Here is an 18,589-nt window from a genome sequence, read left to right as displayed (position 1 = left end):
TTTGGAAAACATGTTTCCGTGAGTTATACAAATCTTCCAAATGCTGATACACTTCACTCCCTTCCTTCCCTTTTCTTGCCATCCACATCGCTAATAATATCACCAATCTCATCAGAAAAGTCTGTAAGTATTATGAAGCTGTCAAGCCCACAGTGGTGGTATTAGTTTTCCAAAATTCTAATTTTTGCTTGAAAGCTCAAATTTTATCATTAGCAACAAGGTAGTCAGTTGTTATCCTTGAAGTGTCAGGCTTGTTTAATTTCATTCATTTTCAAGAAAACATCTGCCAAATACTCAAGTGTGAATAAGCATAGGTTGCCTGTCAATCGTTCTTTCAGAGTGCCTGGAGTTCAGCTCATACTCATACAGACACAGAACTGCTTTTCCCTAAGACAGGCATCCTACTTCAGTATGCAGCAGAAGTGCTTCATGTGTACTTCCTATTAATATTGAAAGGGATGTGTCCTCGAGGTTTGAGATTTTAACAAAATCAATACAGATGCTCCTCAACTAAGATGGTGTTAAGTCTCAATAAACCCAATGTAAGTAGAAAATATCTTTAAGTTGGAAAATGCACTTAATACCCTGATTAACCAAAGTCAAGAAATTGTAAATCGAGCCACTCTAAATCAGGGACTGTCTGTACATTTTATTGCTTTGCTTTTTTTAAATAACCATAAGTTCATGGTAGTGAAGAAAATAATAACTAGTCATATGGTTTAATGTTAATGCCTTGTTTTGTGTGAAGGCACCTGCAGTTTTACTCACCATTGCTTCTATACCATCCGTGCAAGTATTGACACAGTAAAAAAGGAAAGTGATGTCTTGTGTTCTTATGAAAATAGTTTTGACCTTGTGCAGTTCTTGTAAAGGTCTCAGGGACTCATCAGAGTCTGCAGAGAATATCTTAAGGGCTGCTGGTTTAGATGATAAAGTGTTTTGTATGCCATACTGACAAGTATAGTCTTATCCCGTAGGCAATGGAAAGCCACTGATGAATTTTAAGAGAAAACAACATGCTCATATTTGTGTTTTAGAAAAGTCATCTTAACAATAATGTGAGGCATAGATTTGAGAGGGTCGAGTTATTGGCAGTGACTCTAGAGAGGGGTGATTGTTCTAGGCAAGGTCAAAGATGATGATGATCTGACCTACAAGGTAGGAACTAGTGATTGGGGAGTGGAGTATAAGTTTGGAGATATTTCGGCATTTTCTCTAGAAACTGACCTATGAGAGGTAAGGGAAGGAAAGAATTCATTCAGAGATATTTCCAGGAATCTGACTTCAGTGACTAGGTGTATGATGGTGGTACTTTAATTTAGATGATCAATACAAGAAGAGGAGCAGGCTGAGACTGGAGTAAAGCAAGAGGAAGATAAATTCAGTTTATGACAGGTCTAGATTGCACAGTCTATGGCCCATCCTAATGGAAATGTCCAACAGTAGAAATCTGGATTGAGGGCTCAGGAGAAAAGTTTGAATGGTGGTGAAAATTCAAAACTAATTTGTCTAGAAGTTAACATGAAGGGTTGAGGTTGTCCAGGGACAATCTAGTATATATAGAGAAAACAAAATAGGTCCTAAGTAATACCATTATTTCAGTGCAAAAAAGAGGAGATTGGAACAAGAATGGGAAAGAGGCATTCAGAAAGGGAGACGCCCCAGGAAAGTGCAGCCATAGAGCTAAGGAAGTTTTTAGAGGCTAGTTATGTTCAGGTTAAATCGCTGTTAACAGATGTTCATGGTCTTCTAACTAGAGTCAATATATAATTTCCCTGCCTCATTGATGTGGACAAAAATGAGGCTGAGGATACAGGGATGTCTTTCAACCCATCCTCTTGCGCCTTCTGTAATCTACCATGAAGAGGATATTCCACACAACTACTAGTCCAAGCAGACTGTACAGATGTGTAGAGCTGGCCTGAAATCAATCTAAAGCCTGGAGGCAAACCTGGTCAGTTAATGCACATTCTGAATTTGAGCCACAACAGTGACCTGTAGACATGTTGCAAGAAAAATAAACATTAGTGAAAGTCACTGAGTCTCCAAAAGTGTTTGTTATGTAGCATTATTGTGGTAATAACTGAAGAGCAGAAGTTCCTTGTTAAATGTTAGAAAGAAGTGAACTAGGCCTCTGAGATCAGGTAGTAGATTGAACGTCCCTCTTCCAAGACCAAATAAAATGAGTAAAGAGGAGTAAAAGTTAGCAAAAATGCATGCACAGAACAATATCAAGTGGTAAGGTAGAAATCATACAAAAAAAAATAAAAAATAAAAAACCTGGGGACAAGGAAAGAAATCTGATTCTGGAGCATGGTTAAGAGTTGCACAGGGGCTCAACTTCAAAACTTGCCCATGGCCCTATGATCATTATTTTGTTATGAGTCAAAACCCTGGGAATTCTTAATACTATCACCAAATCTGGAGAGAAGGAAATGGTGTGGCAGTCTCATCTTTTTCCTCTTCTGGCTGAGAGCAGGGGAGATGGATGTGGTAGAAAAACAGATAAACATCAAGGCTGGCTACCTCTGAGGGAAGGACTTAAGGATATATACCAAATTGGGGTCATTAAAAACTCAAAGGAACAGAAGATGCCCCTCCCATGTAAGTAATGTGAACCCTGAAACACCCTTAACATAATCTCAAAGTGAGAAGAGTCAGTTCAGCCAGGTGCATGCTGGCTTGGGTGCCAGCTCTGCCTTCCCCTTCCCTCAGGTCAAAGAACATACAGAGACACTACAAATCAGTTTCACTTACAAGAAGAACCACTAAGCTTCAGAAGTATTTGCTATTGAATACAGAACATGTAGACAGATCTCAGCTGCTTACTCAACTTATCCTGGTTAATCTACTAAACTTATATGAGAAAGAAAGACTTCTTCAGAAATGCCTCAGGAAAAGCAAATTACTTACACAGAGGAACACTCTGTCTAGCCCAGCCTTCTCATAGCAATCTTAAATGCTTGATGAGCTGTGTTTACACATGGGGAGAAAATGTGAACAGGAACACTGCGCCCATGCAACACACCATTCAATCATAAAGGTTAGCCAGTAGACGTTCTAATACATGAAAAAACTCATGGAAGACAGCACCATCCAGCCAATCAAGAAACAAATCAAAGTAAAAACTTTGGGAATGGAGGCAGTACGGTCAAAGGCCTAGAATAAGCACTGCACAGATTTAAATATAGCATGAGAGTTAAACTACAGGATATGGTTTAAAAATTGTGAATATCATAAACCCAGACAGTGCAAAAATACTACTACTATCCGAGGTAGGAGGTGATAGGGAAGGATTACGGGAGAAAGCATGAGGGTGCACATGTACATGTTTTTCAGGCAGAGTCAACATGTTCTGAACAATTCCTTCTGTTTCACTTTAGTTTCTTTCATTTGTTGAATTAAAGTAAAATTAAGGATTTTTCTAAAACAAACAAACAAAAATCTATAGTATTCATTTCATAAGCCTACTAAGCTTTCTTTTCTTTTTCCCTTATACATAGTAGGATATCAAAAATAATATTTAGCTTAATTCTATGATGGTTATTTTTGGGTGATAGGATTTGAGGTGGCTTTAAAAACTATTACTTTTTTTTAATTCTTGCATTTTAAATCATTTATAAATGAGCATATGACATTCATACTTCTTCAAAAACAAGAGAATAGATTTTCTTTATAAAAAAAAAGATGGATGCAAATATGCCATGATGCTAATTAGTATTGATTATGGGTAGCAGGAATATAGGTATTTTCCTCTTTGTACTATTTTGTATAGTTGAGGAATAAATGGGATATAAAAATTGGACCTTTAGTATAGACTACTGTAGTAGATGTAAGATGGCCTCAAAATCTATGCCATTCCTCCCACTGAGGGAATAGTCACTGTTTCTCCTCTTCTTGATTCTGGGCTGGACTATGACCTATCTTAATCAACAGAATGTGGTGGAAGCGACTCGGTGAATCTTGCTAGGGCAGCGCTTAATGGAAGGAAATGCAGGTTCTGCTTTTACCCCTTTTAATTATTTCTCTTTGACATCAGCTGCTAAGTGAAAAATCTAATTAATTGGTTAGAGAGAAAGCTCATATGGAGAGGGCCTGGGACCAGCTCAGACATTCCAGCCCCAGCCAACCTTTCTGCTGAACGTAACCTCATAAAGCATCCCAGCCAATGCCACACATTGAGCAGATGAACCACCCAGCTGATCCCTGCCCAAATTTCTGAGCCAAAGAATTACGGGCAGATAGTGGTTGCTTTAAGCCACCAAGTTTTGGGGTATGCAGTGGTGAAAATTCTTTTGAAAGGTGTGACTTTGAATGTAAAGAGTGAGCTAAGGCAGTAAATAAGTGATATAGAAGATTTTTTTGCTCTTGATTTTTAAAAGATAGGGTATTATAGCATAAAGTATCTACTCTTATGAATTTTGTTTGTTTGTATAACTCTTTTTACACTAAAGGAATTCTGTTCTGTAAAAGACCTTACTTCATCTGTTGTTTCGTGGACAGTGAGGATCATGCCCGCTGTTAGTCTCACCTATGACTATTCCCATAATGTTCAATGGGTTTCTTCAGGCTGGTAGCTTTTTCCTTTTTATCAAACAATTTTTTTGCTTCTCATTGCAAAAGTGCTGTTATAATTTAAGTACAGAAAAAATAATAAATTCTACCACTCAGAGATATCCACAAGTAAAATTCTGATATAATTGTAGTCTTTTTTCTCGAGTTACACTTTTGTTTTGCAAAATGAGCTCATGTCTATTTTTTGTAATGTGCATTTTCATTGAAAAACATCTTGTGAACATTTTCAATATTCTTAAATATTCTCTCCAACATCATTTCCAATAGTGCACAGTTTTCAGTGTATTTGCTATAGTTAAAAATATGGAAAGAATATAGAGAATGCTGGTGTCACAGGTACCCATCACGTAAGAGGAGCTGAAGAAACAACTATTGACTGAAAGGATGAAAGCCAGAACAAGCATCTTTTTGATTAGCTAAATCTTAGTGTGATTACTAATTGCCACCTTTGGGCAAACTCTAAAAATGGGTCAAAGGCTAGGTACATCTCTCAGGCAATTTAATAATGAATGATAGGTATTGTCAAATTATCCTCGAGAAATGTTTTATCAAGTTATATTGCACCTGACTGGCGGGCCCTTTACGTGGATTTTAGTATACCGCACCTTTTCTCTAGAATTACTTTGATGATTTATATTTGCGGGAACATTATTACAAGCTCTGACAGAATGAGTACTAGGTTTACCCTCTGCCTCCATTCTTGATCACCAGCTTGAAAGAGCTCAGTTCATCATCAACCCGGAAGTGGAGTGAAGTATGTTTCACAGTTACTTTTACGGGACTATTGACTGTATCTGCAGACAAATGTATTTGGTCCCAGAAAATCAAGCTTCATAGTGGCTATGCCTCTCTCTTAGTATCAATATCTATTCATGTACCTATATCTACATGTACAAAACACTTAAATATAATCAGAATGTCCAAATCAAACAACTGCTGCAAAAATGTTATATCGTTCATGCAGAGAGAAGAATAGAATGGGAATATCCAGGTTCATTTTGGCACTTGGTCATTTGACTCATTTTCATGGACAGAATGTAGGACACTGGGGTATGGCATAACAGTTAATAGTTGAGGCTCTCCAGAAAGAGAGACTGTGGCTTGAAACTGCCTCTGCCAATTGTCCATCAGGATGATCGGGCTTGTTATTTAACCTCATGCTTTCAGATTCCCCATTTGTAAGATGGGGATGATAGAAATACCTTCCTCATGAAGATTACCATAAGATTTAAATGAGATAATGGAACAAGAGATGAATGAAAATGTTTGGCAGAGCCTGGTACAAAGTACATGTTGAGTAAATATCAGCTATTATTTGCATTATTTTTTGTAATATATGCTTACAAAAAACAGCCAAGGCAATGAATGTTAATGAATCAATTACCTTAGCAACTTTAATGTAGGTTAGCAAAAAAGAAATGTCATTTACTTTATGTATAATCTAAGTGAGTGACTCAAAACTTAGCTATATCTTACCTATACTGTAATTTTGATTTTTTATTTTCAGGTAACATATGATACATACGTTTTTGTATATATTATAAAACTGTGAGAATTAACTAAATTATTAAATAATTTTAAAATTAAATAATGAAAATGATAATTAGTTTAAAATGGCAATTACGCTAATTATAATTCTTTCAAGATTTTTAAAATCAAGAAACAGTACTAGAACTACATTGTTAGCAGTAAACTTATATTTTCCATTTTTGCTTATACTGAGATTTGACTGTTCATTTAAAATTTGAATATTACCTACCACTTGGTATTTGGACATAAAGTAAAAAAAGAAATCCACTTAATACGGAAATTTTATAGAACTAAAACAATTTTTAAAAATCTGCGACGCAGTTTCTGTGAAGCGAATCAGTTATACAGATCAATGGGGCACTTCCTGTGTGTTTGTAAATGAGAAAAAACTTGAAAGATGTTTTTAAACCACTAGAATATGAAAAAAATCTTTTTTTTGTCCATAACACAGGTAGGGGAAATAAGCTCACAGGTAGAAATATGCAGGGAAAATGTCATTAACAAATAAGTCCTCACCAGTAAAGTGAGGAGGCTGGATGTAATGGCCTTGAAGGTTTTGTCCATATCTTAAGGCTTTTTCTTCTATCTACTGTTGTCTCAGCTTAAAGGGAATATATAAAAAGCAGGTGACATTAACACTAACTCTTCCCAACATTACTCAGATTGCCTGCAATAGGCTATAGAAAAAGTAGATGCAGAGATAAGGCAGGAAAGGGCAGCTATTAAAACCCAAACGTTTCTTTTATTGTTCTTTGCTTTATATGATTACTCTACACGCTTTAAGTATCGTTATGGCAAACTAAAGTCGCTGAAAAATAATCTTTTGCTGGGAATTCTTCAAAAATGTTTTGTTCTCTCTTAAGCCTCATTTATAAAGGTTTCCAGATGCTTATCCTCACAGATTCAACCCTGCATGATGCAGACCCTTACAATAATATTCACTGCTATGAAGCCAAGAAAAAACTACTTTGAGATCTAAATGCCTCTCACCGAAAGAATCAGGGTCCAGGGAATTTTCTGTTGCTATTAAAGGTGTGATTCTCTGAAGTCATTTGGAAACAACCTAGGTTCTCAGCAGCAACACATCCATCCTGCACTGTGTCAAAGCACATCAAATAGTTGGCATTCCAAGCCTCAAACAGGTTATTTCTCATTATGCGAATACATAATGAAAGGATGTGGGCAAAGAACAGAATGTAAATTGGAAGCTGACTTCTGACTTTAATAGCCAGCAGTACTGGGCTCAAACAGTCATTCTAATTTCAAGAGACAATTCCAAAGTGGTTCTCCAGAGAAAGGAGAGGGTATTTTTAAAATATTTGTTCAATGTGAATGGACTGGGCTTGCCAAAAATGACTTTTTATGCTGGCATGCGATCTCTTAGAGGGAAGTCAGCCTGAGTCACTGGATACATCAAAGGTAGAGTCCAGTGAATGGAATTACTGCAGGCTGTGTGAACAAGCCAGATACCCGCATTCATCTGCCCACTGCTGGGATTTCAGCCCTCCTTTTAATTACATTAAAGCAGCTGGTACCACTGGTTACTGAAGTCTTCAGATTACCTTGATTGCTTGGTCATTATCTCTAATCAGCTGCTTCTTCTCATCTTCAAACTTTTGTATAACATCCTGGAGCCGCCTTTCTGCAGCAAGCTGCTGCCGGCTGTTCTCCTCTTTCAGAGAGGAAATGGTTGTCTGAAGTTCTGCTATGATCTAAAATGAAAACAGCATGCTATAACTTCAAATTCTTCTGGGAGAGGCATCTATTTTATATGTATTTATGCTTAACAAAAGAATGGATTTGGCAAAACTCTATTCCACAAACTAAATATTTTCAATTAACATATCACACACTATAATGCATGAAATTCCACACAATAAAAGACTTTAATAAAACTGTGAATGGTGAACAACTGCTGAACCAAATATACTTGGAAGACGTTTCCACTATAACATTCCACAATATTTACTCATCATAAGAAAGAACATCTGTGATCTCAAAAATATGAAAAGTGTCAGATTTTATTTTACTGAGAAATACACTTATTAGAATGAGAAAAGCTACTCTGCTTTTCATAATGCTTTGAAGTGTAATAACCAAAGAAAAAAATGAACAGAGTTTATTCTTCAGTCACCTAATTCTAAGCAATAATTTTTGGGAATACAGTAATGTTTGTGTATTGTGTTTAACATTTTAAGTTCTTATGTCATTTACTACTGTGGGACAAGTATTACTATTGTGTATCTTTTACTTCTTATTTTTATTTATTTATTTTTGAGATGGAGTTTTGCTCTTGTTGCCTAGGCTGGAGTGCAATGGTGCAATCTCAGCTCACTGCAACCTCCGCCTCCTGGGTTCAAGTGATTCTCCTGCTTCAGTCTCTCCAGTAACTGGGATTACGGAGGTACCTACCACCACACCCAGATAATTTTTTGTATTTTTAGTACATACAGGGTTTCATCATGTTGGCCGGGCTGGTCTTGAACTCCTGACCTCAGGTGATCCACCTGCCTCGGCCTCCCAAAGTGTTAGAATTACAGGCGTGAGCCACCAGGCTAGGTTTGCCTATCTATTATAAATGAGGGTGCAGAGGCATGGAAAGAGGCCAAATATCTTACATTGTTGAAAATGACATCCAACTAAGAAGACAGGCAGTCAGACCAATTGCTGCACTAATTGGGCCTTTTAACCAGGCAATTTTATCTTTCTCTAAGATATGTTTTTGGTATTGCAGAGAAGTTTATACTTCCAAGTAGGCTGTTTTCTTCCTAACTCATGGATAATTATTTTGCTTTACATGGTGCCATTTTCATTCCCTCCTGTAGTATTCCCTACATTTAAGAATCTGTTGTCTCCCAGACAGGGTTCTTCCAGCTTCTCAAATTAACCATCTGATGAGAAACTTTTATATTTAACTGGTCTTCTGAGAGCATTGTCCTTCCTTTGGTTTGGATGTATTCATTTCCTTGCAAATTCAATAGTGATGACTCTTTAAAAGCAGGAAATAGTTGTTTCTTCTAATAAAAGAAACAACATTAGACCGTGTTCGAATATAATACTTTTGGTTCTAAGCAGGGGCAAGGGCAGTTGGTGAGAAATACTGGACAAGGCATCTTTCTTGAGCTAGGTTTTTCACCTATTTTGTGGTGATGAAACTGGATTATAGAATTATAAGGCAATAAATAGAAACTGTCTGAAGCCAAATGCTATAGAAATACTAGTTGTTACTACTGACATAAATAGTAGCATCTTGACAATAAAATATGGAGTATTTATGCTTTGAGAAGTGAACAAATTCACTGTGCCAAAGCTTGACATTTAGAATTTGTCCATAATCAAATATTTAGCCAATTGTGAAATGACAAAATAGATAATAGCAGTATGTCGATATTATTAAATGCAAACTCGAAACTTCTGCTGTGAGTGGAGGCCTTCATTTACTGAGAATGAAGATGTTTTCATCCATTTTCTGAATTGTGATTAAATATTGTTTCCATTCTTACATCAGTTCAATTAATTCTCATAGTAAATGAGTAAATTCTCACAGTAAAAAGCACTTCTGTGAAACAGGAAAGGTTAAATTCTCATAGTAAATGTCAAAAATGGATGCACAGAACAATGAACTCACAGTCACGGAGCCAGAGAAGCCAGGGCTAAAAAGAGCCAGATTTCCTTGGCCTAATATAAAATTGAAGATTGATCTTTTATGAGAACATGGGGTCAAACAGTAAAAAAACAACTTACTATTTCAATGTTTTAAGCTGAGTAAACTACAACTTTGTAGAGTGGGTTTAATTCTGGAGAGAGAAGGAGGGCAAGAGAGAGAGAGGGTGTGTGCGTGTGTTTAGTTCTGTGCAGTTTTAACACATGTATACATTCATGTATCCACAACTGCAGTCATGTGATGTATTTTTAAAGTACAAAGTAATTTTTTCTTTAAAAAGTACTAAGATTGAGACTAGCTTGTAACTGACCAAAGAATAAAGATAAAAAATATTCTGGGATACTTCAAATGATCAAAGGGCATGGAACAGCGACATTTCTCATTTTCAGAAGATTTAGGACAAAATAAATTTAGGTTTTGAGGTGGGCAGATCACCGGAAGCAAGGAGTTCAATATCAGCCTGGCCAACATGGGGTAACCCCATCTCTACTAAAAATGCAAAAAATTAGCTGGGTGTAGTGATGCATGCTTGTAATCCCAGCTGCTTGGGAGGCTGAGGCTGGAGAACCACTTGGACTCGGGAAGTAGAGGCTGCAGTGAGCCAAGGTTGCACCATTTCACTCCAGCCTGAGCAACAAGAGTGAAACTCCACCTCAAAAAGAAAAAAAACTGCAGGTTTTGGAAGAGACTACAAGTCCAGGATGTTCTAAGAAGGACATGCTTGCTTTTATGTGGAAAATAAAACATTACATTCTTTGGGGGAATAAGGAGACATTCCTTTGGGGGAAATACTGAGATTATTTTTGGAAAGCTATTTTTAAAACCTAGGAAGGCGATATAAGGGGGAGAATGTTAAAACACTTCAGGTGAAACAACTTGGCTAGATACATAGATAAATTATTTGGTTGAACAGACTCACAGATGATACGGCTATAGAGCAGTAACTAAAATAAGGATAATTTTAAAAACAAAATTTAATACTTTAAGATTGAGAAATAATCATAATAATTAGATTAACATGCTTCAGGTAAGGAACAAAACTCTCCAGGTTGTAGACCTAGAGTATAAGAAAATGAACTACTTTCTTCTTAGCTCGGGGTATATAATAACTGGCACTCAGTTTAAGTAGAACTATAATCATGGTAAGCAATAAAAAATCATCACCTGGCAAATTGTATTCAGATAATCTACCCTTACTGTAGAATAATAATGTTAAAATTTCTAAGAAAAAATGAAAGCTAATATATAATCATAATCAAAACCCTCCAGTTTTGATTGAATCATAATTAAAAACCATAGAATAAAATGCTACCACTCAACTAAAATGTTTATACTGCATTAGCTTCAAACAAAGAAACGGATTAGAGCATTTTCATATGGCTATTAAAAATTATATTTTGGGAAACAAAAGGAGAGCTACTTTGAGCTGATGCTGTAAGCAATGAACCCATGAAAGTCATAATAGTTAATAATAATGGTTAAGCAATTAACGCTTTGGGAAAATGTTAGTGGCCTTAAAAAAAAGAGCAGGATCCTAAATAAGGGTTAGAATTTCATCTTCGACTCATTCGATTGTTTTTCAGATTGTAGTACAGTTTGAGAGTTTTATAGAACTCTTCTTTAAAATAGAATACAATAGAGAAGACAAGGCACTTAGGAAGGTTAGGAAGGTTAGGTGAACGCTGAAGCTCCTCATCAAGTAAGTGGATGCCCTGTGCATTCTGGGTTGGACTCCAGGAGGCTGGCATAAAGATGGGCACAGGGTCATGTGGAATATTCCCAGGTACTAATATGCATCAGTTGTTGGGTAGTAAGTATGGGGCAGTGGTAGGAGACACCAGTCCCTTGGCAGCAGGCAGCTCGACTGGCATCCCAACATCAGTCCTGCCCATGTTTCTAACTATGGACATTCTGACAAAATGGCAGTGTCTTTCCTTGGAAAATGGCCACTAGATGACTAGGTTGAGTGGGGAAAACCATATTAATATTGAAGAGACAAGGTTAATATATAATAACTTACTATTTCAATGTTTTAAGTGGAGTAAGCTTCAGTATTCACCACTGCGGTGTTTGCACCATCTCCATTCTTTTGTTAAGATTAAAAAAAAATGTGATTCTGATGAAAATGATATTTGGGGGTGTGCCCAGAGATGATGCCAACACTGCAGTGGTGGTGAGGGTGAGCGCTGCAGATATCAGAAGGGGGCACAGTTCTCAGGTGTGCCCAGGGTTCAGCGTACATGGTCTATTAGGTCCTGAAGGCTTGATAAAATCATGAAAAGTAAGTAGCTTCCTCTAAAGGAGGAAAATCTTTAAAATATTTTTCAAATTTAGTCTGATGCTCTCTGGGGGTACCAACACATTCATTACTAATGCATTCATTCTCTTTTTTTCAGAGAGGGCTTTTTAAAAACCCGACAGAGTTAAGCAATTTGGCTTTTAGTGTTTTTCATCGGCTTAATAAGATATAAGTTAGAGATTCCAACAAACGATCACTTAAATATGAAGAGATCAATCCACAGTCCTGTTTCATAATGCTCATTTAAAAATAATCAGACATGCTTTTCTAAACTGACTGGCATTGTAGATAGACTAAGGTTTCTCAAATGCCAGTTCACGTATATAAATATTTAGGGATGGGAAAACAAACCCTTATCAATGTAAGGTTCTCATCCTAACTTTTATGAGAAGGATGGACTATCTTTTATTCCATGACACCCTTTCTAAGGTGTTTTGGTGTTGCACTGTCCCTTGATTAATGAAATGACGGTTGTTACTAGTTGGTTCTTCCTTCTCCTCCTTCAAGTCTTTTCTTGGGAAAACAGCAACCCTATGCCTCTCCAAACTTTTCAGGGAGATTTTATCAACTTATGAACACCCAAAAACATAGTGTCTGAAGCAATAATCTGTCCCACCTTCCAAACCTTTTTTCGTTCTTCTCTCCCTCCCTTCCTCTTTCTCTATGACAATTTTAGTGCTGAGACTATAATAACTCACAGTCATTAGGTGCTTTAGTGTGTACTAGGCACTATGCTGAACACATTTTTGGCATTGTTTTACTTAATAGTTAAAACCATCCTATGAGGTTAGTACTGCTCCTCCACTTGACAGATGAGGAAACTGAATTCCAAAGAGGTCAGGTAACTTGCTCAAGGTCACGGAAGTGGTAGGGCTGGTATTCAAATCCAGGGGTGTTGGACTCCAGAGCTCAGGCTATCTTCTGCTTTCACTTATGTTTAATTTGCTTTAATATCAACTAATCAGGCTTCTTCATACATTCCTTTAGACAAATACTCCTGTTTACACTCTCATTATTTAGGCATTTTTATTAGCTATCTTATATCTCACTCTCGGTCTGCTTTCCCCATTTAACATAAAGCAAAATAAGCAGAATATTATGATATGCCAACTGGGGATTTTTAATGTTTTAATTTAAACTTCAACTTTTGGCCTAAATAGATTTTTTTTTAATTGTAAGAATTTTTTTCAGTGGATTAAAAGGATATTTCTCCATGTTCCTTTCTCAAGGAAGGGCTGGAATAATGGCAATCAAGACATAAGCATCATTTCTTACATAAACACATATGACTCTTCATTTGGACAAAGACTTCTTGCTTTTCTAATGGGATGTGAATTAGTAGAATGGAAATTTTAGGCTGGGAGTGGTGGCTCATGCCTGTAATCCCAGCACTTTGGGAGGCTGAGGTGGGTGGATCACCTGAGGTCAGGAGTTCGAGACCAGCCTGACCAATATGGTGAAACCCTGTCTCTACTAAAAATACAAAAAAATTAGCCAGGCATGGTAGCAGGTGCCTGTAATCCCACCTACTTAGGAGGCTGAGACAGGTGAATCACTTGAAACCAACCTGGAGGTGGAGATTGTAGTGGGTCCAGACTGCACCACTGCACCACTGTACCAGCCTGGGCCACAAGAACAAAACTGTCTCAAAACAAAAAACAAACAAACAAACAAACAAAAAGAAAAAGAAACAAGACATTTTATAATTATCACCAAAGTTTTGCCATATTAAAAATGGGCCAGGCTGGTAGTGTTAAGAATTTTCACTTTGAAGTCAGATCCAGACTGGGCACTGGCTTAGTCACTTGCCAACTTATGTGATCTTATCTCTCTGAATCTCAGTTTTCTCAAATGGAAAAGTGGCACCAATAATAGTTCCTAATCCCAGAATTATTATGAAAGACTGAATGAGTCAACATGGTTAGTGTCCCGCGTACATTAGATATTTTTATTGTTTTGTTGTTACTACTATTATGTGGCATTATGTGGTAGTACGGTACACAAATTCCAGTTTACTGCCAAATACCACTGTGTGTGTATATATATATACATATATGAAGAAGAGCTGATTTTACCAGTCATTAAATATGATACTTACAAAACCAAATGGATTTACCTACCTGCAAAGTGAAAGTAAGTAGTATTTATTTGTTCTAGAATCACTTGTACAACTAAGGAATACTTAGAGTTCCTTAAATGATACTACTGGATATCACTGTAAAAACTTATGCTGAAAAAGTACTCTGAGCATGTTTCAAGTAGGGACAGGCATTCAATTATCGGCCTCTCTTATACTAAAACTACAATAGTAAGTACAAATAGCAAGTTGTGGATATAGTGACTTAGGATTCTCTTTTTCCCAAAAGAGTCAACAGTTGAGCTGCAGACGTAGCCTAGAATTATTTGTCATTTTGAATGTTGTTTGAGGCAGCCTTTATGTAAAGCAAAATGGGATATTACAAAAAAAAGCACAGCTAGTACCAAACTGCTTACATCACAAATGTAGGTATATATCTCCTGTCCTTGTGAAGTATGTTTCAGCCTGGGCTTGTTCAAGTGCACAGGCTGGTTTTACAACATCTGTGCGTGTGTGTGTTTGTGTGCATGTGTGTGTTGTTTCAAATGGTTAAATATGCCTAATTTTTCTTGATTTTAATGACTGAAATATTAAAACCATATTCTGTTTATTTGTATACCCAGAAAAATATGATGCAATTCCACAAAAAAACTGAAAAGAATTAAGTTTAACTTGAAAGTACAAAGGCTTTTGTTGGGGAGGGATAATATGGGGAGAAATGCCAGATACAGGTGATGGGGAGGAAGGCCGCAAACCACATTGTCATGTATGTACCTATGCAACAATCTTTTATGTTCTTCACATGTACCCCAAAACCTAAAATGCAATAAAATATATATTTAAAAAAAAGAAAAAAAAAAGTCTTTGTTGCCAGCAAAAAAAAAAAAAAAAAAAAAAAAAGAAAAAGAAAGAAAAGAAAAAAAAGAAAGTACAAAGGCTTTTACATGGAGGTTTCATTTTTGTTTTGGGTTTTACCTTGTTTTGTTTCTTTTCATGTTGCTTACCTGTGACGATTTGGCAAGCTTCTGAATGTATTCCTTCTCAATCTGCTTCAGCCTGCTGTTGGCCTGAAAAACACACGTACATGAACACATACACGGTGACCTGTGAGCTTGGTATCTCTTCACATGCCTATCACCAGGCAGCTGGGATGCCTGCCAGCTGCACCGCCCTTCTGGGGCAGTCAGAAAACCACATGGCTTGTCTTTGATGTTACGCCAACTATTCATCACATAAAAAGCAAAAAAAAAAAAAAAAAAAAAAAAAAAAGATCTCTTCTGCCAATTATTAGACAAACATAAGACTTCTGTGGATAGAAAGAGAAAGGGAGAAAGAGAACAGAGATAGACACAGAAAAAGTATGAAGGCTCAGAAGGTAAAGTAAGGGAAAGGGAGAAGAAACAAGAGGGGCAAGGAAAAGGAAGACGGAAGTGGAGGAAGAGGAAAGGGAGGTACATTTAATAATTTTCCACCTTAATTGAAAAATAAAAAATAGATGCTCCCGGGCAAAGGAGATATGGGATTTTGAGACTCACTGAGCAAAGGCTTGAGCCCAAACTCTGCCAAACGCATAAGAGCTAATTTTTACAGTGACAAATATGTCTAAATCAAACGAGTTTCATGTCCTGGAAATATGGTGGCCTTTCCAGAATCAGTCCACATTGCTTAGGGCTTGGTTATCCCCTCTGCCACTCAAGTGCCAATTCTTTTTTTGTGATCTGCTTTCTGCTTTTTGGAAAATTTTGGAATCTTTATTTCATCATCAGTATTTAAAAATATCACAGTAATGTGTCCTAGACTGGGTCTTTTTCACAACAATCCTGCAGGCACTAATGAGGCTCTTTCAGTCTAAACTTGTGTCCTTCACTACTGGGAAAGGTTGGTCACTACTCTCATGATTTCCTCTTGTCTCTCTGTCAGTCTGTCTGTCTGTCTGTCTGTCCATCTGTCTCTGTCTGTCTGTCTGTCTCCCTCTCTGTGTATGTCCCTCCCTGCAACTCTGATTTTGTGGCTCTCAGGTTTAATATCTCTTTTTCTTATTGTTTCTATGTTCCATTTCTTTGTCTTTTTTATTATTTTCAGAATTTCCTCAATTTTTACCTAAAGTTTGTATTTATCCCTCAAACTTTATATTCTGCCATCATATTCATAATTTCCAACAGCTCCTTTTTGTTCTCTGAACAGCATCATCATCCCTCTTTTTACAGATGAGGAAACTAAGGCAGATGGTTAAAAATGCCTATTTTTTCTTGGGTTTTTAATGGCTGAAATATTAAAACCATATTGTTTATTTGTATACTCATAAAAATACGATATAGTTCCACACGAATAGGAAGATTCTATTCTTAGGTGGTTAGAGCATCTATTTCTTAGGTGGTTAGGGGGATAACCTAGCATCACACAGCTAAGAAGTGATGAAGCCAGAACACAAAGTCACACTTTGGCTGCAGAGCACAGATGCTCCATCAGCCAGAGCACCGCGTCATGTCTTGCAGTACAGTCCTGACAGCCATCTCTATCTATCTATCTATCTATCTATCTATCTATCTATCTGTCTGTCTGTCTGTCTCTGTCTATCTACCTACCTATTCTATCCATCCATCCGTCATCTATCTATAACTATCTATCTATCTACACACATATTTTATTTTTTTCCTGCTCAGTAGCATGTGGTTTTTTTTCTTGTGAGTTCCCTTTATTTACTTTCACTTGTGGGGTTTTGTCTTTGTCTTTCATGTTAGATACTTTACTCAAATGTCTGATGATCTTTGGTGTCCTTTCTTATTCAAAATGAGGCCTTCAGGGTATATTACAAAGGAGCCTGGACTCTCTCATGTCAGCATTGGACTGGATTTCCCTCTTGGATCAGTTTGCCCAGAGCTGCATCCTCCAGTTTCCTGCCAGGCAGCACAAATCAGGTGTCCAGTGTTTCCAGAAGGGCGTTGGGGTGTTCAGGAGACTGACTTGCGCAAGGCCAGCCTCACATTTCCCCTCAACTGTACCTGAACCCCTTTCTCATTCCATCTCTCCAGAAAGCAAACCAAGGGTAGGGATGGGGGCAGGCTTGAGATAAAATCTGGATCATCTGTTCCAAAAATAGACTTTCAACCAATCTTCCAGTTCTTCACTCTTCCCCATACCCAGTCTCTCTAATTTCTGAACCTTCCCAAAGTTCTTCCACAGAAAATATCCTAGTGCCTCTAACTGGCATCCTTCAAGCCTCCCTTCCCCCAGAAACCGTTCATTTTTTAGGATTCTTAGTTCCGCTAAGTCCATTTCAGGCCCAGCCTTTTTCAAGTTCTCAATGCTATTGATTTCTTTTTTTTTTTTTTTTTTTTTTTTTGAGACGGAGTTTCGCTCTTGTTACCCAGGCTGGAGTGCAATGGCACGATCTCGGCTCACCGCAACCTCCGCCTCCTGGGTTCAGGCAATTCTCCTGCCTCAGCCTCCTGAGTAGCTGGGATTATAGGCACGCACCACCATGCCCAGCTAATTTTTTGTATTTTTAGTAGAGACGGGGTTTCACCATGTTGACCGGGATGGTCTCGATCTCTTGACCTCGTGATCCACCCGCCTCGGCCTCCCAAAGTGCTGGGATTACAGGGTTGAGCCACCGCGCCCGGCCAATGCTATTGATTTCTTATGTGTACTGTTATCTCTCATTTTCTTTGAAAAAAAAAAATATATATATATATAGTCTAAAATCTTGATGCCTAAGTCCCATCTGCAGAGGTTCTGATTTAATTCATCTGGGCTACAGGCTGGGCACTAGGATTTTAAAAAAATCTCTGCTGTTATTTCAAATGTTCAGCCAAGGTTAAAAACCACTGGTTCATGCCTTTTTCGATTTCATTACTTTCATTTTGATGGAACTTCCTCAGGGAGTGGAAATAAAAACAGGTGAGTTCTATCTGCTGCCTTTAACTGGAAGCAAATGATTGTCTATTTTCATATCACAAAGAGGATGAGGAAGCAATCCCATCCTCACAGCCTGCTCCAGGCTCACCTCTACAGTAATACTAAGGCTGAATTGGTCATGGTTAGTTAACTTATCTCTCTCCCACTAGGTTATGAGATCCTAGAAGGTAGCTCCTAGCCCCTAACATAGCGTTTGGGGCGTAATTGTTCATCTAATGAATGAGTGGAGGCCGTGCAAGCCCTTTTCCTCTTCTATGGCCCCAGTCCATACCTCTGAAGTTTTCTTTTCATACCATAAACTTTGGTAAGTTGTGGTTTAATTTAGCTCAAAATATTTTTAAATTTATATTGAGATTTCTTCTTTGACCCATGTGATTTTTAAAGTGTGCTATATAATCCTAAAGTATTTGGAGATTTCCAGCTATCTTTCTGTTGATTTCTAGTTTAGTTCCATTGTGGTCTCAGATCAGGTATTATATGATTTCTATTCTTTTAAGTTTGTTAAGATACATTTTATGCCCCAGAA

At 37.4% G+C, this 18,589-nt stretch overlaps 1 protein-coding gene across 4 annotated transcripts in view; it reads right to left on the bottom strand.

Annotated features, from left to right (window-relative positions):
* The window catches only part of CEP112 (centrosomal protein 112), a 563,636-nt gene that overhangs the window by 116,685 nt on the left and 428,362 nt on the right, over nt 1–18,589 (bottom strand). For all 4 annotated transcript variants that reach the window (XM_074388877.1, XM_003931804.4, XM_074388878.1 and 1 more), the window contains 2 exons: nt 15,150–15,212; nt 7,668–7,817 (listed from right to left, as the gene is read on the bottom strand). In XM_074388877.1, coding sequence (XP_074244978.1) covers nt 7,668–7,817; nt 15,150–15,212 — 213 coding nt within the window. The remainder of the gene's footprint in view (nt 1–7,667; nt 7,818–15,149; nt 15,213–18,589) is intronic.

This window comes from Saimiri boliviensis, chromosome 17 (genome assembly GCF_048565385.1).
Source record: "Saimiri boliviensis isolate mSaiBol1 chromosome 17, mSaiBol1.pri, whole genome shotgun sequence".
Taxonomy (NCBI): Eukaryota; Metazoa; Chordata; class Mammalia; order Primates; family Cebidae; genus Saimiri; species Saimiri boliviensis.
This window is presented reverse-complemented; position numbering and strand designations above follow the sequence as displayed.